This window comes from Colias croceus, chromosome 6 (genome assembly GCF_905220415.1).
Source record: "Colias croceus chromosome 6, ilColCroc2.1".
NCBI lineage: Eukaryota > Metazoa > Arthropoda > Insecta > Lepidoptera > Pieridae > Colias > Colias croceus.
The window spans coordinates 4,239,622-4,259,247 of record NC_059542.1 but is presented as its reverse complement, the minus strand read 5'-3'; the positions used below and the strand labels follow the sequence as shown (position 1 = coordinate 4,259,247).

The 19,626-nt window shown below is 32.6% G+C and overlaps 4 protein-coding genes across 5 annotated transcripts; 2 read left to right on the top strand and 2 right to left on the bottom strand.

The window, feature by feature from the left end:
* The first annotated feature begins 6,969 nt into the window (after positions 1-6,969).
* Positions 6,970-8,935, top strand: LOC123692253 (osteopetrosis-associated transmembrane protein 1). Of its 2 annotated transcripts, none has more exons than XM_045636976.1 (5): positions 6,970-7,181; positions 7,262-7,563; positions 7,656-7,882; positions 8,189-8,360; positions 8,740-8,935. In XM_045636976.1, the coding sequence occupies exons 1-5, from the start codon at positions 7,096-7,098 to the stop codon at positions 8,793-8,795; spliced, it is 843 nt and encodes a 280-aa protein (XP_045492932.1). In that variant the 5' UTR covers positions 6,970-7,095; the 3' UTR covers positions 8,796-8,935. The 2 variants fall into 2 exon arrangements, with proteins under 2 accessions (XP_045492932.1, XP_045492933.1); XM_045636977.1 differs by having other exon boundaries at positions 6,988-7,181; positions 7,273-7,563.
* Positions 8,466-10,170, bottom strand: LOC123692256 (chromatin modification-related protein MEAF6). The gene is made up of 4 exons (XM_045636980.1): positions 9,869-10,170; positions 9,578-9,781; positions 9,440-9,476; positions 8,466-9,356 (listed from the first exon to the last, which is right to left on the bottom strand). The coding sequence occupies exons 1-4, from the start codon at positions 10,010-10,012 to the stop codon at positions 8,929-8,931; spliced, it is 813 nt and encodes a 270-aa protein (XP_045492936.1). The 5' UTR covers positions 10,013-10,170; the 3' UTR covers positions 8,466-8,928.
* Positions 10,171-11,603: 1,433 nt separating this feature from the next.
* On the top strand, positions 11,604-13,532 carry LOC123692254 (peroxisome biogenesis factor 2). Its single transcript, XM_045636978.1, has 5 exons — positions 11,604-11,919; positions 12,018-12,095; positions 12,176-12,601; positions 12,724-12,945; positions 13,353-13,532. Exons 1-5 carry the CDS (start codon positions 11,887-11,889, stop codon positions 13,434-13,436), a joined length of 843 nt encoding a protein of 280 aa, XP_045492934.1. The 5' UTR covers positions 11,604-11,886; the 3' UTR covers positions 13,437-13,532.
* A 61-nt stretch (positions 13,533-13,593) lies between these two features.
* On the bottom strand, positions 13,594-19,525 carry LOC123692246. The gene is made up of 4 exons (XM_045636967.1): positions 19,389-19,525; positions 17,973-19,109; positions 14,890-14,989; positions 13,594-14,185 (listed from the first exon to the last, which is right to left on the bottom strand). Exons 1-4 carry the CDS (start codon positions 19,395-19,397, stop codon positions 14,073-14,075), a joined length of 1,359 nt encoding a protein of 452 aa, XP_045492923.1. The 5' UTR covers positions 19,398-19,525; the 3' UTR covers positions 13,594-14,072.
* Positions 19,526-19,626: the final 101 nt, after the last annotated feature.

Below are 19,626 nucleotides of genomic sequence, written 5' to 3'. Positions count from 1 at the left end.
CTACTCTAGAGTCAGATGTCAAAATTACAGCTGTTATTTGCATCAGATAATCAATTTTTTTCAATTTATAGTACAAGATTGGAGTACTATATTATCTGTGTAAGTACAGGTTTCTTCTCTCATTCCCTTTGATCATCTCCAAACAAATTGCTCCGACCGCCGCGCCGACCAACCGAGATTGTATATCAATAACCAATATCGCCCCTATTGCCCCAATATACCCTGTATTGTGTAAGGATTCATACGCACTATGCGGGTAGCCGTCCGGCTGACCGCAGGATGCTGTTGCGAATGCGGCCACTCGGCCAGCCGGACGGCTACCCGCAATGCGGTTACCCGCATAGTGCGGTTGAAGAACCGTTGCGATTTGCGGTCATGTCGAATTGTCGATCCATTTCAAAGATGGAAATGGAAGAAGTTGCAGCTATTCACTATATTTACACACGTTACGTAAAGAAGAAAAGCAAAGAAAGAAGTACTGGGTGCATCCCACAGAACTATATCGAGATAGAAGGAAATAGTTCGTCGATTTATATGAGAACCGAGCGTGTAACATTTTGGGCGCTTGTGCACTACAAGGAATTTTACCGTCCGGCATTCCGATTTTTTACGGTCCGGTGTGGCATGAAAAAACCGATGAATTGCTTGTGCACCTGTCCGTCTTTACTAGGATCAGTGCGGTACAGTTCAAGGAAGATTGGCGGTATAATGCTATCATAAATGATTGTTTTTGCATTTTACAAGAAACTAGTAAAAAATATAGAAGGTGAAATATTATATTACTTCTTTATAATAAAAAGTAAAGTTTCGAAGAGATTTAAAATGCGTGTTTCACTAATTTATTTTAATCGGTGACGAGGAGCTAAAGCTATTCCCACTTGAACTTTAACTTACCAACACTTACTTAGATAATAATTATTATAGGTCAATGTATATAAAATAACAATACCGACTTCTCAAATCTCATTGCCAACTAAAAGAAAGTAAAACAAGAGCTTGCTTTCAATTGGCGTATGCAGTAAAAAGAGTAAAATCCAAGCAAGTGGGCATTCGAAAACAATAATTATACCTACAGCGGCTCGTAGATACAAAAAACCATCCGGAATAAGGAAAAGTAAAATGTCGGACAGTAATATTACGTATAGTGCACAAGCTAGTATTTAGATTAATGGCGTGCCATGCCGGACCGTAAAAAATCGGAATGCCGGACCGTAAAATTCCTTGTAGTGGACAAACGCCCTTTGCGTAGGTACTTTGTCGTCACGCGAGTCTTTTAGTGATGTTCACAACGTCAAAATAATTGTCTCCTAATAAATAGAAACTAAGTAGGTAGTTAAAACATTTTATGGAATCGAATTGGGAATTAGTCTGGGATACATCGCCCATTTTTGCGAGTGATTACTATCAAGCCAATTTTCCGTGAGTAGCTTTATTTTGATGAGACGCCCAATAATTTCCTGTACGGAACTCTCGATTGTGGTAGCTAACAGAGGTAACAAGGATAAAATATGTCGATTCTATGGTTCTCAAATATTTATTACTAACTGATTTTTTTTTGTTCAATCTCAAGATAATTATCTAAATTATTCGAAAAAATGTTTGTCCTACAAAATCTATGGTTTGATCAAAGAGTCCCCTCTTTCCAATGTGTATCGATAACGAGGTCATCATAAATGATTATAGGTAAACCAGAATCTGATGGCAATTAGGGAAATCAAAATTTAGAGTGTGCAACCCTGGGGAAAATGGACTGAACGATCTTGATACTGCTTATTTTTTATTTTGATCTCAATATAATTAGTCACATTACATAAGTGGACAATACTGTTCTTAATAATGAGATATCCACTTAATATTATGTAGGTACATACTTACATGTATAATATACAATTATACATATTACTTTTATACAGGTAATACATATTATTATATTTTACACATACCTATATTTGTATATTCATTACCAGTATGCCATGTGAAAATATCGATATAATGATAATGTAGATCAAAACTGCTTATAATTTTTTTATAAAATAAAATAAAAATAAAATAAAACTATGTTTATTTTCGTAAGTATTAACAGATACACACATTATAAAATTGACTTGGACAGCTTGGACTTGACGAATAGCCGTATTGGAAACTCCTGTAATAAGTTTTCATAAAATTAAATTCTAATCAACAAACAATATTATAGTTACCTACATATAATATTTTGTAATTTAAAGTATCAAAACGGGTAAGTCCAATTTACCAATAAAATCTTCAAAATTGAAAATTGTGATGTGTTTGACCCTTCTTCATCGAATGTTTTTCTATAGACATTATAAACAAGACCTCTTGCTTGTGATCGCAGCGGCTTTTTCGACATTTTCGAAGATTTTTTAGACAAAATCCTAAAAATTATTCATCAACTGCAAAAAAGACAAATAATTTGACAAACAATTTGATAGTTGTCAAATAAGTTGCCACATGAAAATCTTTTATTTCTTAAATATAAATATGCCATCAGATTCTGGTAGACCTATACTAACCAGCTGATTTTTTTTTGTTCACTTAGTTAATATTTATATAATTCAACAGACATATTGTCCTACAAATTGCGTGGTACGTTATCCTGGTCCTACGCTTAGAAATTGTTGATATCACAAGACCATTTTTTTCATTACTAACTGTAGGACAAAAATATTACATAATAGGTTAGGGGCCATCCATAAAGTACGTCACACGTAAAGAGGGGGGGAGGGGGTCGACAAAGTGTGACACGGTGTGACAAGGGGTGGGAGGGGTCCTAAGTTTCGTGACATCACATTTAAAAATCTAGAGGTACTAATCGCGTAATTTGAATTATAAATTAAACTAAAAAATATGTCCAACCTATATGCAATATAGGTCTACCAGAATCTGATGGCATATTTATATTTAAGAAATAAAAGATTTTCATGTGGCAACTTATTTGACAACTATCAAATTGGTTGTCAAATTATTTGTCTTTTTTGCAGTTGATAAATAATTTTTAGGATTTTGTCTAAAAAATCTTCGAAAATGTCGAAAAAGCCGCTGTGATCACAAGCAAGAGTTGTTGTTTATAATGTGTATAGAAAAATATTTGATGAAGAAGGGTCAAACACATCACAATTTTCAATTTAGAAGATTTTATTGGTAAATTGGACTTACCCGCTTTGATACTTTTAATTAAAAAATATTATATGTAGGTAACTATAATATTGTTTGTTGATTGGAATATAATTTTATGAAAACTTATTACAGGAGTTTCCAATACGGCTATTCGTCAAGTCCAAGCTGTCCAAGTCAATTTTATAATGTGTGTATCTGTTAATACTTACGAAAATAAACATAGTTTTATTTTACTTTTATTTTATTTTATAAAAAATTATAAGCAGTCTAGTTTTCTATCGATATAACATCGATATTTTCACATGGCATAATGATAATGAACATACAAATATAGGTATGTGTAAATAATAATATGTATTACCTGTGTAAAAGTAATATGTATATTATACATGTAAGTATGTACCTACATAATATTAAGTGGATATCTCATTATTAAGTACAGTATTGTCCACTTATGTAATGTGACTAATGATATTGAGAACAAACTAAAAAATAAGCAGTATCAAGATCGTTCAGTCCATTTTCCCTAGGGTTGCACACTCAAAATTTTGATTTCCCTAATTGCCATCAGATTCTGGTTTACCTATACGGTTTAAATTGTTTTGTTGACAATTAATATGACAATAACAAAAAAAAATAGACTAATGAATAACATTAGTTTATTTTTTTGTTATTGTTTCAAATATTAGATATTATGTTGATTTCATAAAAAAGTACTTAATTTAAATGGAAATAAAACTAATTTCGGAACTGCTGTTTTAATTTAATAATTTTTCGATGTTAAATTGGAAAACAAGTGACGTCACACTAGGGAGGGGGGGGTCTTAGAAATGTGACCACTTGTGACAAGGACGGGGGGGTGCTCAAAATCTCATGAAATTAGTGTGACGTACTTTATGGATGGCCCCTTAGTGTGTTCTCTGCCCAAATGAAACAACGTCCTACAAGAAAACAGGTATGTATCACTAGTCCGACAAGAATTGTAATTTTTTCGTTTTCCTATTTGTAAAATAAGATACAGTGAAAAAAGCTTTTTAAAATTTAAACAACTTTATTTTTTAGTAAACCAGGTACAAAAATTTGTGAACATAAAAGTTAATCTTCATCAGATTCATCTGATAAATCTTCGCTACTAACATCGCTGTCATTTTCATCTGTTTCACTTTCTTCACTCGTGATATCTGACTCTGTAATAACATGAAAAAAATTAAGTAAATTATATAATAATGAATAATCAATCATTAAATAATAATAGTAATATTAGGGTACCTTGTAAGTCAGAGGATAATTCTTCAAATGATGGACTTTGGGGACCATCAAACCAATAATATTGATATTTACCATAAATTATTGTCCATCCAAAATTTTCTGGCAATTTTTCCGTGGGGCACCGCAAGTGTGCATTACACCATACATTGCAGATGAAGAAACATTATTAATTGTTTATTTGAGAAACATGCAAATAAATACAGTATCTACATGAATATCACATAGCATCATCGATATTGAAAAAATTATCCCATATTAATTTAATATTTACATTTACAAAAAATTTAATAAAAATATAATTATACTAGCTTTCCACCCGCGGCTTCGTCCGCGCAGTCAAAGAAAAACCCGCATAGCTCCTGTTCCCGTGGGATTTCCGGGATAAAACCTATCTTAAGTCCCGGGGTAAAAAGTAGCCTATGTCCTTTCTCGGGTATCAAAATATCTCTATACCAAATTTCATGCAAATTGGTTCAGTAGTTAAGGCGTGATTGAGTATCAGACAGACAGATAGAGTTACTTTCGCATTTATAATATTAGTATGGATAATATACTATCAAAAATTATTGTTTAAAGAATGTAACAATGATACAATGCTACAATAGAATGTTACAATGCTAATGTAATATGTTGTCACTCAGCTGCTGTAGTAGCAAAATACAGAAACGCAAGCAACACAATTTTTTTTTTCAATTTTTTGTTGAATTTAAATTGACGATTATTAATTTTTCTAACTTCTTTTAAATTTTTGAAAATAATCAAATCGAGATATTGTATCATTGCTAGGTACCTCTGTTAGCTACCACAATTGAGAATTTTCGCATAGGAAATAGTTGGGCGACTCATCGAAACGAAGCTATTCACGAAGATTCAGCTTGATAGTAATTATTTTTATATCAAGGATCTGTACTACAACTTTTTAGCGTAGGACCGGGATAACGTACCACGCAATTTGTAGGACAATATGTCTGTTGAATTATATATATATATATATACTAGCGGTCCGCCCCGGCTTCGCCCGTGGTACATATTAACGTTTTCTCTACATAAGAACCATCCTCGTACTTCAAGGAATATAATAAAAAAAGAATTATCGAAATCGGTTCAGCCGTTCTCGAGTTATGGAATTACAACGAAAAGTGGCATTGATTTTTATATATTAGATATATATATATATATTAACTAAGTGAACAAAAAAAAAAATCAGCTGGTTAGTAATCATTTATGATGACCTCGTTATCGATACACATTGGAAAGAGGGGACTCTTTGATCAAACCATAGATTTTGTAGGACAAACATTTTTTCGAATAATTTAGATAATTATCTTGAGATTGAAAAAAAAAAAAAATCAGTTAGTAATAAATATTTGAAAACCATAGAATCGACATATTATTTTATCCTTGTTACCTCTGTTAGCTACCACAATCGAGAGTTCCGTACAGGAAATTATTGGGCGTCTCATCAAAATAAAGCTACTCACGGAAAATTAGCTTGATAGTAATCACTCGCAAAAATGGGCGATGTATCCCAGACTAAATCGATTTTGACCTTGACAGAAGAATGATAATAAAAATGTATATTAATTTTTACAAGCTTTTTATTAACTTAAACTGTATGTATATGAATGTATGTATGTATGTTCGGATCAAATCTTGCAATTGAATATTAAAGTAGTTTTACTCAACTTATTGAGCACAAACTTTGCATACATGTGCAAGTCAGGTGACAATATAAAATTCTATTATCATGGTGCTGAGCTTATGATGGAGACGGAAGGAACTCCTCAACCACTTAACATTATTCGCCGAAACTTTGATGGGCCTCAAACTCGTTGCTTCAATCCATTTATTTTTCACAAGAGAATCTTTCGGAAAACTGAAACAAAGCAATAAGTATAAGTATAGTAAATATATTTTAAACCATCGATATACCTAACAATAATAGGTATTATAGGATTAAAAAATAATTATCATTTTTCTGTTTTCAATAGGTATCGATTTGAATCGACTAAGAAATCGGCATTGAAAATCGTGGCGTACAACTCTATATGCTTACTTTTGACAGAAAAATGAGAAATCAACCTTTACCGCGTTTCGACAGTTTGGAATGTTTTATTTTCATTGCTGGTTTTCAATGCATGTTCAGTCTGGCGTGTAAAATTAAAGCCGTAATGGAAAAGTAGCATCATTCCGTTACCGTTTACATTAAATTAATACGGAGCACAAAAATAAATTGTTTTATAAGTAATAACAGATATTTTAGGGCATACATAAAAGTACTTACCGGTGAAAGGAAATATTTTCATTGACACCTTCAACTTTTTTGGTGGTGTTTGCACAGTTAATTATCGAGCACGGGGCCATTTTCTGTTTGCATTAGTACGTCACACACGGAGGGCGGTCGCGTCCGGCTGGCCGTCACTCGGGCCTATATATATATACAGTATACAGTTCAGAAGGCGAATTCGCCGCGCTATTCGCGTCACATTCGCGCAAGCGCAAATGTGTGAATGCACCATTGCAGTTTGCACTGTCAAAATAATAAATATGTCAATGTCCCTTAATCTGACGTTTGATTAGCATTTCGTAAAAGTTGTCAAAGTAAATTTGCAATCAAATAAAAACAAAGAGTACATTGGAATTTGGATACTCTCAATATTCCTGGCTTATTTCGATAGATCTTGTAAAATGTTAAAATTCAGTGTGGTGCTATTTTTTCAATTGACTTTGCTTCATGCTAATTTAAGCTACGATCTTCCACAACTTACATCAGTGTAAGATTTTGTATTTGATTAAAACCTATTATAATAAGTATTGTCTGAAATATATTTTAACAGAAATATTAATTTTCAAGGGAGTTTGCAGGACAAGGTTATTTATATCCTTACCCAGAGGAGTGTTTTGAGATATTAAAAGCATTTGCTGATTCAGCATCAAATTTCACTTTGTGTTCAATCATAAATGCACGGCCTATTAGATTATGTGAAAACTGTGTAAAGCACTATGTCAAGTTTCATGATAAGTATAAAGAATTGTTAAATACCGCAGTGAATGGAACTTCCTGTGGTTCAATTTTTATGTCCCAGGATAGATTGAATGTAATACAGCGACACCATGATGGTATGTTAGGCATTTGGGATAAAGGGAATTGTAATGGTAAGTAAAGTTTATCCATTTATAATAAATTATATATGATTTAATAGATAAGTAACACAAACTGCTATTCATGATACTCATGCATATTTCAGATTGCTTCATATGGTCTAATGAAACTGCAACACTAAAAAATAGTACAACAAAATTTTATGAGAAGTTTAATGACACAATGCAATGTATTGTTTCAAATATAAACACAGATGAAAAAATTGTATGCGAGAAATGCATGCAAAAATATGTTGAATTGGATGAGTTTTATAAAACTTTAAGTAAAGATAAAATAGGAGTGGATAGTGTCTGCATGGATATTGTGGATTCTGTGAGTATGACTGATTGGATATTGCATTTTATTTCTTTTATGTGATATGTCCTTGCAGTAGATTTATAAAACACATTAACATGGTTTTATTAATAATATAATATATGGCTTCACAATGCCAACTGTTATTTGTTTTCAATGTAATCTAATTTATTTTCAATACAATTTATAATGAACTTTTAATAGTATTTTTTTCTAGTTTCAATGAATTCAAGTTATTCAAGAATTAAAGTTAATAATATAATATTGCACGCCTAGAGAGGAAGTGCTCTATTTCAAAGTATTTTGATTCATTGTTTATTATAGATGAATAGAACAAGATCTATTTGGAGCAAGACATTGAGTTGTTGCAATTTACGCCGGACCCCTGAAGTTGTATTTCTGTGCTGCACTGGGATTATATCGTTCCTTCCCATTTTGTTCTACATAGCACTGAGATATTGCGCACCAATCAAAGATTTGCCCAATGTTTTAAAGCGTAAGTATGTTCCAAAATAAAATACCTATATTAATATTATTTTGAGTAACAAAATAAAAGCACAAAAATGCTTGGGAATAATAGTTACAAAATAAAATGCTGCTAAATTGTTTGAACATTTATTTGGCTAATTATTATTATACCTTAATTACATACTAATTTGCTGTTAAGCTATTGCATAGCTTCTATCACGGGCCTTGAGCGCGGGGACCGAATCCAAAAATTCCATAAGGAAAAAAAAGCTCACACTCCCCACTCTGACAGGCACAGAGGTGTGGCTTGAAGGCATGCTATGCATATAGCTTTACCGCGGCAGTCCCAGAGTGCCACACATCTTTTTATGTTATTTATGGATCTTAAAGTATATTTTCTCTTCCAGAGTCAAGATTTAAGCAGTCACTTATGAGGTCTATCGATAGCCGCAGAAGCAGCTGACAATTCAATATAAATTAAAATACCAAAGACAATCATTTATAAATTGTAACATTTATTTTCATTAAGTATTTCATATAATTACTTCATAGAGATCATTAAATGGTTAGAGATAATTGTTAAGAATAAAGATATTCTATCGATTTCTGGCTTTCTTATTACTATTTTTCTTAACATTACTATTGCTACTGCTATTCGATAATTTATGTTTTAATGCATTAGGTGTTAAATCTCCTTTGCTCATAAGACTCATCCCTCCGTCTTTGTCTTTTGGCGTGCCAGGCCTGCTGTCCAAACCCATACTAGACAACATTTTAGAATCCGCAGTGAAGGACTTTTGTAATAAACCACTTGTTACTATTTTTGGAGTAGGAGTTTTTGTTAATGACATACTTTTTTCAATGCTTCCATTGGTTTGCTGTTTTCCAGAAGGCTTTGACGCTAGACTTTCAGTTGAACCATGTATGGTTGTGTGATTTAAAGTTCCAATACTCAAGCCAGTGCTTATTTGTGTGTCTGACGAGTCTTCATTAGTTTGGGATTCAGTCTCACTATTTCGCTCATCTGGAAAAATATTTGGTTTATATAATAGTATAAAGAAAAGAACATTTGGAATATTTATCATAAATATTTGTAGTTCTACTCACTTTTTGTTTCAGCGGCATCAACCAATCCACTTACGGCCTGAAATAACAAATTCAACATGTTGTATATCAAAAGCATAGGTACATAATAAGCTTGTAATTTATAATTCAAGTAATAAATAATATTGAGTTTTAACTCACGGCCATAGAAGTTATAGAGGATTTTGAGAACAATCTTTCTGCTTCCTTGAATTTTCTGTTTCTTTTGTCTGCTTTAGAATTTGTGCTTTTATTAGTTGTGAGATATCTGTCCCAACCTCTAATTATATTGCCATAAAGTTGTGTGTCTTCTAGATATGAACCTTCAAAAGCATAAATTTGTCTTTCTAAATTAGCTAGTGTCTCCTAAAAAAAAGCGGCAAATTTTAATTAATTTGTATAAAGACATGAAAAATACGTAAATTTTGTATTTATTCAAAGAAGTGTACTAACAGCCACTTCTGCTTTTCTTTTTACTAGCTCTGCTAACTCTGCCCTTGTATCTGCGACTGATTGCGATGGTTTCGTCGCCATATTGAGGTTTTTAGATTTTACACTTTGGGTTTCACTAGCGGGGCTTTGTGGAGAGACAACCATTTTGATGCTTTAACTAAAACTTTTTAATTTAATAAACAACACAAATAACGAATTTGAATTATTATAAGTACAATAACTATGGATTAATGTTGAATAACAAACAAATAAACGCAGAACATGTGTAAGCTGCACAAAACTGTCAAATCCAGTGCTGCCATGTTAAGTCTATGGTAGTATGCTGTATGGTAGCACTAATAATGTACTCTGTGGGTAGCATAAAGCATTGCCATTCACGTAGTATTACAGTGTTTTTTTTTTTATTTTCACCTGCGTATGCATTTCTGAAGGACTTCCAGTTTAGCGTGCCTTTAGCGGATTACAGCTTGTAGGAAACAAATTAGTCCATTTGTACAAAAGGTTACTCAAAACCTCTGATACTCGATACATTCGCTATTTGGGAAGATCGGCACTGAATCTCAGGCCGAGATTCATAGATCGCACTTTAACTTTACTTTGATGGAAAGATCTACTTTCAACCAAAAATATATTTCTTAGTCGTGTCAAGCTCATCTTTACTTTCCAGAAACTATACTTTACTTAGTAAAGGCTAAGGAGCCGATAATCATGACTTTGGTCTCAAAGTAAACTTTACATGACTATGCGTATAAATTATGTAGGCCTTCATTTTAAACCAATTTCCTAGAACAGAAACACATTTTAATATGGTTGGGTTATAGATCGAAACGTCATGTCGAGGAACATTTTTTTGTTGATGTGTTGATCGTTGCATTGTTTCGTTTGTCTTTTAACATTATTATAATATTTTTCTGACGAATTTTGCGGTGTCTACCGGTTTTTGATATTTCTACTATAATCTTCCTACATAATGGTTTTTTTGTAAACATTTCATTTTTCATATAAAATAATAATGTTATTATTATATAATATGTTTTTTTTTATGGAAATATAACTTAATTTAATAATAATAAAAACATAAATTATGCGTATAAAGTAACAGTTACACGTCTTACCCTGTACTTTACTTTGGGACCGTACTTTTCTAAGGAAAGTCAAGCAATTCTTTCTGAAATTAAATATGTTGAAAGTAAACTTCGGTCATACAAAGTTTACTTTGTGAAGACTCTTTTGCTCTGAAGTAAAGTCACGACTGTGAATCTGGGCCTCAATATATATGTATGCTGGTAGTCGCTTGGAGACTGAATTCGTAGAGTATCTGAGATTTGAATAGCCTTGTTGAGTACGAAAGGAGTTACGAGTGGTTACGAGTTAGGTAGAGTACGCGTCACGTAAAAAGAACGCTGGATGAAAGTGATGGCGTGTGTTTGCACATGGATCGAGTTTTGCACGAAAGCTATGTGCCGATTATTTTATTTTAAAACTAGGCTCGCGAATCGTGGCTTCGCAACTACCTATTTGTTATTCTTATAACCACCTCATAACACCAAATAGACTGATAAATCGCCAATGCGCAGCCATCCGTCAGCGTTCTTTTTACTTGACATGACTTGTACGACTTGGATACGATATGGTGTGGATATGGTGATACTATTTTATTTACTCTGTGAGGGTAACGACGTGCGCTATGTCAAGTGTCAACTGTCAACTGTCAGTAATCATTTGTCAAATGTCAAACTACAATAACAAAAATGGAATGGAAATTGGAAAGGTGTAATTTGTAAACAGGAGATACTGTAATGAGGAAAGTAATAATTATTCCTAAATGACGGCTATTTTATCTAATTTTAACACTAAGAAAGATATAAAAGCCCATACATATTTAATAAAGGGAAAACCTTTTATACCATTAGCCAAATTTGTGTGTTAAAAAGCAAAGTTCAAACCAACTCATCATAAAGATAACTTGGTTACCTACCAATTAAATAGGTATAGTCTCAATTTTTACACTTTTCAAAATGTCTATTACATACATTCCACGCGTGACCCAGGTAAAAGAATTTACTTCAATTTTAAAGTATGTGTTTTGTGCTATACAACATGCATTGCATTATGAACATTAAACCGCAATTTTTATTTTAATTGTTAGTTGGATTCCATACAACTCGATACGGAATTGGAGGAGCTATTCAAAAACATACTTCTTCAGGCTACAAAGTATTTAGAGGTATGTGTGAGGTTCTTGCACAATTTTCTTAAATATCGTTAGGTATATATAATATTCAATTAATCATAATTATCTTTCAGCCTGGAATCCTCCAACCAATTTATCCAGAGCTTGAACTTTTGATAAGAACATGGATTTTCAAATATTCTGTATGTAATAAAAAATGTACTTTTGGCCAAGAAATGTTGTCATTAAAATATAGAGCAGACAATTTTTCAAAAAGCAAACTGTATTGGTACTATGGTTACACAATAGGTCTTAAATATTTAAAGGAAAGGGCTTTGTACAGTTTTACATCTAATACAAAAGTTCAAAATATGTTACATACATTGGAAACTTATCAAATAGTGGGTGATATATTGAATTTTCTTCGCTTTATCCAAAGTGGGAAGCATCCTGCCTTGATTGACTTTGTTCTGGGTTTAGAATTAACTGCAGATAAAGTTGTAAGAGAGAATTTAACTGATTTATCATGGACAAGAGAACTTCTGTGGCATAATTCTATTGTAAGTGATTGTTTCTGTTTATTTTTTCAAACATAATGTAAAAAGCTAGTAAAATGAAAAAAGTAACTTTAAATACAGTATTAAAACACAGACATATTTATCATTATTTTCTGTTATTTTAGGAATTATTTGGAACAGTACTTTCATTGGTCAACATGTTTGGATTGAGGCAAAAATTGGCAAAGATCTTGAAATACATGTGGTGGAGAAATTACGTCAGATCTGCGTCTTCTTCAAAACAAGCAGTAATGACGGTGAACACAGTGTGTGCTTCTTGCTCGGAAAAACCTATCCTACCTCATGTTATGGGCTGCGCTCATATATTTTGTTACTACTGTTTACAGGTAATTTATACTATTAAATGTGCTATTAAGAAGTGGTTAATTAAGATAGTGGTTTTGTACCAAAGAAATAAATTTATCCACATCATAATTTGTAATGGTAAAAAAAAAAATAATGTAATAGGTACAAATTTTTTCGTCACTGAACAAGAATGTCAATTTTATGATTTATGAGACATAGCTGTGCTTCGTGGATTTACCCCAATGAAATAATTTTGCAAATCGGACCAGTAGTTTCTGAGATTAGCGCGTTCAAACAAACAAACAAGCTCTTCTGCTTTATAATATTAGTATAGATTATATAAGACGCAACTTCTCTCATGGTTATTATTTTTTGACAAAATCACCTTTATTTTTACAGATAATGTATAATCCAAAAATATGCATTATCAGTATATTTTATTTTTCAGGCCAATAAGATTGCCGACTCCGATTTCGCGTGTCCAAAGTGCTATTATAATGGTAAAGAAATTACGAAGTTGGTTATCAATTAATATTCATTATATTTTATGACAAATGTTATTAATAATTAGTATGTAAGTATTTTAATAAAATATACAAAGGGTGCTAGGCTGTGTTCATAAATAAAATATTGGCATTGTTACAATCAGTGTTTTATTTAATTTATATACAATATTTATAAAATTAACAACCTAAATTATTTACATCTTCGTTATTCGAGTAAATCATTAAAAATACATGCTATACATAGGCATTTTCATTAAATTTTTAATTTAAATTAGGTTTACTTACTAATTAAAATGTGATGCGGATTTCGAGCTAGAAGTAAAAAATAGGACATAAAATTTATGGCACGAATAAAGCAAGTAACAACCATCAGTTAGTTTTTAAAAGGTATTAAAAATTACGAGAAAAAATTTAACCAATAAAATTTAAATGCTATGACACAAAAAGTTTAAAACATACATACATAGGTAGTAGGTCATTTTGTGACATGATTTCCTGGTCTCTTTAGATATTAACTAAAAAAATTGAATTATTCTCGAATGTTCCAACTGTTACAGCCTTGTTACAGCGTTCTAAATTTAAACCTTAGCAAATTTTTTTAAATCTTAACCTATAGTCCTGACTCGGCTTCGCATTTGGTCGTATTTAGTATCTAGGAATTTTCAATGTTTCCTGTATTTGCTATTGTGTACGTCAGCGTGGAAACCAGTTTCCCAATCGGCGACGTAGTTCACAGTACGCACGGAGCCGTCCGGTTCTACCAGTGAATATTGACCTGAATAAATCAAATTTTATCGATAAGATTCATGGTGATGCAATATGGAGTTAGTGGCGTATGTCAATTATTATTATTTTATGGAACGTGTTAGTTAAGTACTATATGTATTACGTACTAAGTATACCGCAATTAAAAGTACATATATCTATACTTTTATTTTAATCTTATCACCTTTTAGCGGTCCGCCTTGGCTTGTTTTCAGTTCTGTGGTCCATAGATATAATTATATCAATATTTGAAATAAGTGATAACTGCGTTAGAAACAACCGACTTCAAACTTGCACTTGCACTGTGCTTGCAACATTTACAAATACAGACAAAAATGCTCATAAAATAAAAACTACTGGGCCTATCCGAATGAAATCCGAAAATTTTTTATGGGACCAATTCGACACCATCCCGCGTCGAACAAAAAAAGAATCACGTAAATCGGTTCAGAAACCTCGGAGTAATCGGTGTACATACAAAAAAAAAACATACCGGCCGAATTGATAACCTCCTCCTTTTTTTGAAGTCGGTTAATAATTGTTTAAATCGATCCAGTAGTTCCTGATATTAGCGCGTTAAAAGTTAAAACACACAAACTCTTCACCTATTTAAGTAGGTACCTAGGTAGTATTTATAGCGGTAAATAGTGTTGAATAATTATTAAAAAGTAAAAGTAGTATTTATTTTTAAAGCTTTAATATTATAATGATTACCTTTGACGACATCTCCATCACGTTCTTCTTTTTGCTGTTTGATGTCACCAGTATGTGGGTCATTTACGCCGTACTCAAAAGCATACCGAGGGTGAGCATCCTAATAAAATAAAAAAATTATCAAACAGGTATAATCATAATCTAAGTTCATTGCTTAATCTATACCTAGTGATCAAATAAGAAGACGGCTAAATACTTTTGAATGCGGATTTGCCTTTTGATGGTTTCGTGCCAATTATCTCCTTTCTTCTCTCCTCCCTTTTCTTTCTCTCTCTTTTATCCTCTCTCGTAAAAGTTTCTTATTTGCCAATACATTTTGTAATGAAATGGACATGACGTCATTGTCATTTCTTCGCCTGCACAAGGTAACTTAGGAACTGTTTATGGCTCTGATCATGCTCTGACCGTACTTACTGCTGTATAGGAACAAATTAAATACGAATGCCTCTAAAACAACGCAGATCGGCCTCAATATATCAGATAAATAATTTTTATTAATCAATTTATTTATTAAAGGTTTATAACTACGAATAGGTACGCGATTAATGGATTTTCTATATATGAGTTATGTGGCCTTAACGCTAACTTTTATGTATCCAGGTCAACGGAAAATATTCTAGAATTATTCGCGTGTTAGAAAAACTACAAAACCAGCATTTTTTGGTCATGTACATAGGTATTTTATTCAATTTCTTTTATAATGGAATGGCTCGTTGCCTGTTGGTTTTAAGCTATTGCATAGCTTCTATCGCGGGCCTTGAGCGCGGGGACCGAATCCAGAAATTCCGTAACGAAAAAACCTCACGCTCCTCACTCCGACGGGCGGAGGTGTGGCTTGAAGGCATGCAATAGCTTTACCGCGGCAGTCCCCGAATGCCACACGTTTTTTTTGGTCTTTCTGGTACTTAACAAACTAAAGTACCTAACGAATAATATTCTTTTTTTCTTCAGAGAACAAAATATGTAATATGACTCTATGAACCTATACTTACTATTCTCTTGTACCTCTGTTTACTGTGGAAACGGAATAGGAACGATGCACTTTTTCATATTCTAAGAAAGGATATGAAAATAATCCTCATCGTTGATAAAATGTTATTCTTCCAATATATTTTGAAATAATCGTACAATAACTATATTATGTTATATTACTTGAAGAATAAAAGTTACATACATGAATAACATAAACTATTTTTTGTTTTATACCTACCCCGTGCCAATCCGGGACAAGAAGCTAGCGAACTTAAAACTTATAATTCAGTTTCAGTGAAAGCCATTACAATATAAACTGGGTAAACAGTGTATAAATTTAACATAAAGCACCAACAGCTCATATAAATCAAAATGTGGTTTGCTAACAACACGGACATTGAACATGATATTCTAAGAGAATTTAGCAATCTGCAAATTCTTGAATATTAATGCAATAATATGGAAGTAAATTAAATAACACACTTAATCAATAACAAATAGCTTTGATGGTCAGTTTTAGTAAGTATTTTCATTCATAAAAAATATACTTAAGAATTCTAAGAATTCTTTGCTCGCAATCACTATATAAAACAGACTTTAGCATGGCGCAAAACAAATTTCGAAATAAAAGTTTAGCGTTAAACTTAATAGTCCGTATAGTTAAACAGTTCTTGTATTTGCTCTCAATAAGGAATTGTTAACAATCGAAATTTCGTAAGTTAAATACTGGCAATGGTGCGTAAAACTGTTGGAATGGGGCATTTCGAAAATAAAGTCCATTCGAAAGATAAAATCTGTTAATAGTATTTATCCTCGCCGTGTCCAGTTTCGCCAGACCTTAATTTCTAAGTGGATGTTAATGAATTTTGGTGTTGCGTTAAGATTTATTATTTTATAACAAAACATTTTGTAATTTAATTTAATTAAAGAGCCAAGCTAAAATTATGATTTAAAGATAAACTACTTAATGAAACTCGAAATATTTTAATCAGCATAATTTGTAATAATTTGTAAAACATTTAAATGCACTGGAATATAACTGGAATATAATAATAATTTTTATACATAATTTATTATGCATTTCGATGCATTGTAGTAACGTTTCCACTCGTTTCCTAAACCGATTTTGAATTTTTTTTTGTATCTAAAAGGTGGATTCCAGATTGTTCTACTAGGTATACCTACCTACATACTTCGAACGCGAGGGAAGTTAGCCAAGGGAAATTTTTATCATAATCTGTATTTTAAAAACAACGGAGATTTTGCATCTATAATTCTATAGGTAAGCTTTCGTAATCTGCCAAAAAAAATATATTTAGAAAGGGTTAAATAATTAATTAGGAAAAATTTCAAAAATGTCCTGGTGAATGATGAATACAAAACCAATTACAAAACGTTGAAATATAGAAACGTGACTATTTCAGTTTTTATTTTAAAATTTAAACAAACACACATTATGTACACATAATAATATATTATAGGTCCTCCGATTGTATATTTGAAAAATTGCATTAAAATAAAAAATAAAAGAAGATACTTTCATATTGTTACATAGTCGCTCGTTTAAATATTTATTCACTTCCGGTCAAATGACGCACATAATATCTAATATCAACACTTACAATTTACATGCGCTATTATGTTGGTTTTGTTTTTCAATTAATATAAAAGAAAGGCTAAGCTATTCTTAAGCTATTGCTTAAAAATATCGATACAAATTGATAGTCTATCAAAACTGGATCTAGTTTTTTTTTATCGGGGTCATGTCATAGCCATGTCACAGAACTTGTTCATGGCATATTCTGGTCCGATCTATTTCCATTACATCACGTATGTGTATGTGATTGCTTGGACATGACGAAATTACTAAGGTTTTTACGGATCGAAATGTATAATATCTCAAAATGTTTATTATTTATTTATATCTAAATGATTCAACTTCCGGAGACTAACATCACCTTTTAATGTAAGAGATAAATATTGCATAAATTATAGCTTCGGCGATAAGCAATTCATTTTCGGGTTTTAGATTAAAGAAATCGGATATTTTAATTTGACTTTTAGACTTTAGTTTAGTTTAGAATATACATTCAAAAAATTTTGTTACTTACGTAGTTTTCCAAAAATTCCGTGTGCACATTCTTAGAATGATGTGCGGAAGATCCAGAGGCCACACTTAGATGAGAGACTTGCTGTACTGCAGGGACGACCTGTTGTACCGCAGCCGGTGTGTAGTGGCCGATGTTGGATGCACTTTGGGAAACCGGAGCATATTGAATTGCAGGTGCGACGTGCTGAGTGATCACGGGAGCCTTGTATTGTACTAAAGCCGGCTGTGAATACTGCACTACAGGCTGTGCAGAGTACTGTACAGCTGCATGTTGGTTGATTTGTCTATGATTTACAGAATATTGAGCTGCTTGCGGGGCTCTATAAACTGGAGGGGCACTGTACAATGTTTGTACTTTTGCTGCATTCAAGGATCCTTGATTGTACTGGTTATAAGTTGATGTATAACCAGTATTTGTATAACCTTGATTGTATTGGTTTGACGCTGAAGCGAAAATAGCGGGATTTGCTTGTTGAACCCTTAATGCGGGTGAAGTTTGGTAACCGGCACTGGGAGCGGCGAACACTTGAGATACCACTGGTCCAATTGATTGGGCACTGTAAGAATTTAAAGATGCCTTGGCTAATGAGCCCGTGGCAATTACATTTCCTTGGGATACAAAGTTTTGAGTGTTGTAGGTTGTTTTCGCTGGTGCCAAAGAGAATTTGGCATGCAATGGAGCTGCTGTTATTTTCGCTATTATAGGAGCTTGAGCGTAAGTAGCCGATGGGATCACAGTTCTAGTTTGCGCCGCAGATGACAGTCCTTCAGAAGTTGCATAACCATGCTGTTCGCTCTGTGCACTACTGTACGGTTGGTCGCCAAAATTTTGGGGGCCTTGGTAACCCGGATGGGATTGATATGACACTTGTTGAGGAGCTGGTTCGAAGAAGGTTGTTTTTGCGTATCCACCTTGAGTATTGTACGCATTTCCTGCTGATTGTTGAATTGGTTGAAAGAATTGTTGTGCTGCTGTTGCCTGTACACCGGCTGTAGTTAATTGCACAGATGGAGTGGGATATGAGTAGCCGCCATCGCCACAGCCTTGTATAGTTTGCACTTGGCTTAAATGGTAGTTAAGGTCCGGGTCGTGATAAGCGTAGGCATTTGAAAGGAACACAAATGCTAAGAGTATAACCTGAAAATAAACATTTTAAATAACTAATTGGAAATTGAATAGGCTCTATGGTAAGTCTATTTGATGTTCAGGTTTTAAAGTAGTTATATTTTATAGTTATAAAATAAGGATCATCTAATTTTTTTATAGATTTTTTTGTTAGCAGAAAACTGTATTTCGACAATAGTCTAACTATTCATAAAAATGAAGTAAGATAACTAATTTTTTTGTAAAAAATGAATCATAATTTGATCTTGTGTGTGTGAATTATTAAAATGTAATCGTGTCTATGATACTTACTGGCATCATGATTGTCCGATAGCAAATCCTTGATTCACGTCTATTGTTATAAGTGCATATCACTTAGATAGTAATTGAAAACTTGAATAGTATTTGGCAAAGCGTAAATTGAAATGAGAGCAAAGTGGGCCCGCTAACTCTTATATAGCAATCTCATATGTGTAAGAACAGGTCATACTTTTTCACATTCGCTGTTAGTAAAGTGGGCGCGGTTTAGTGCTTTAATCTAAATATACTG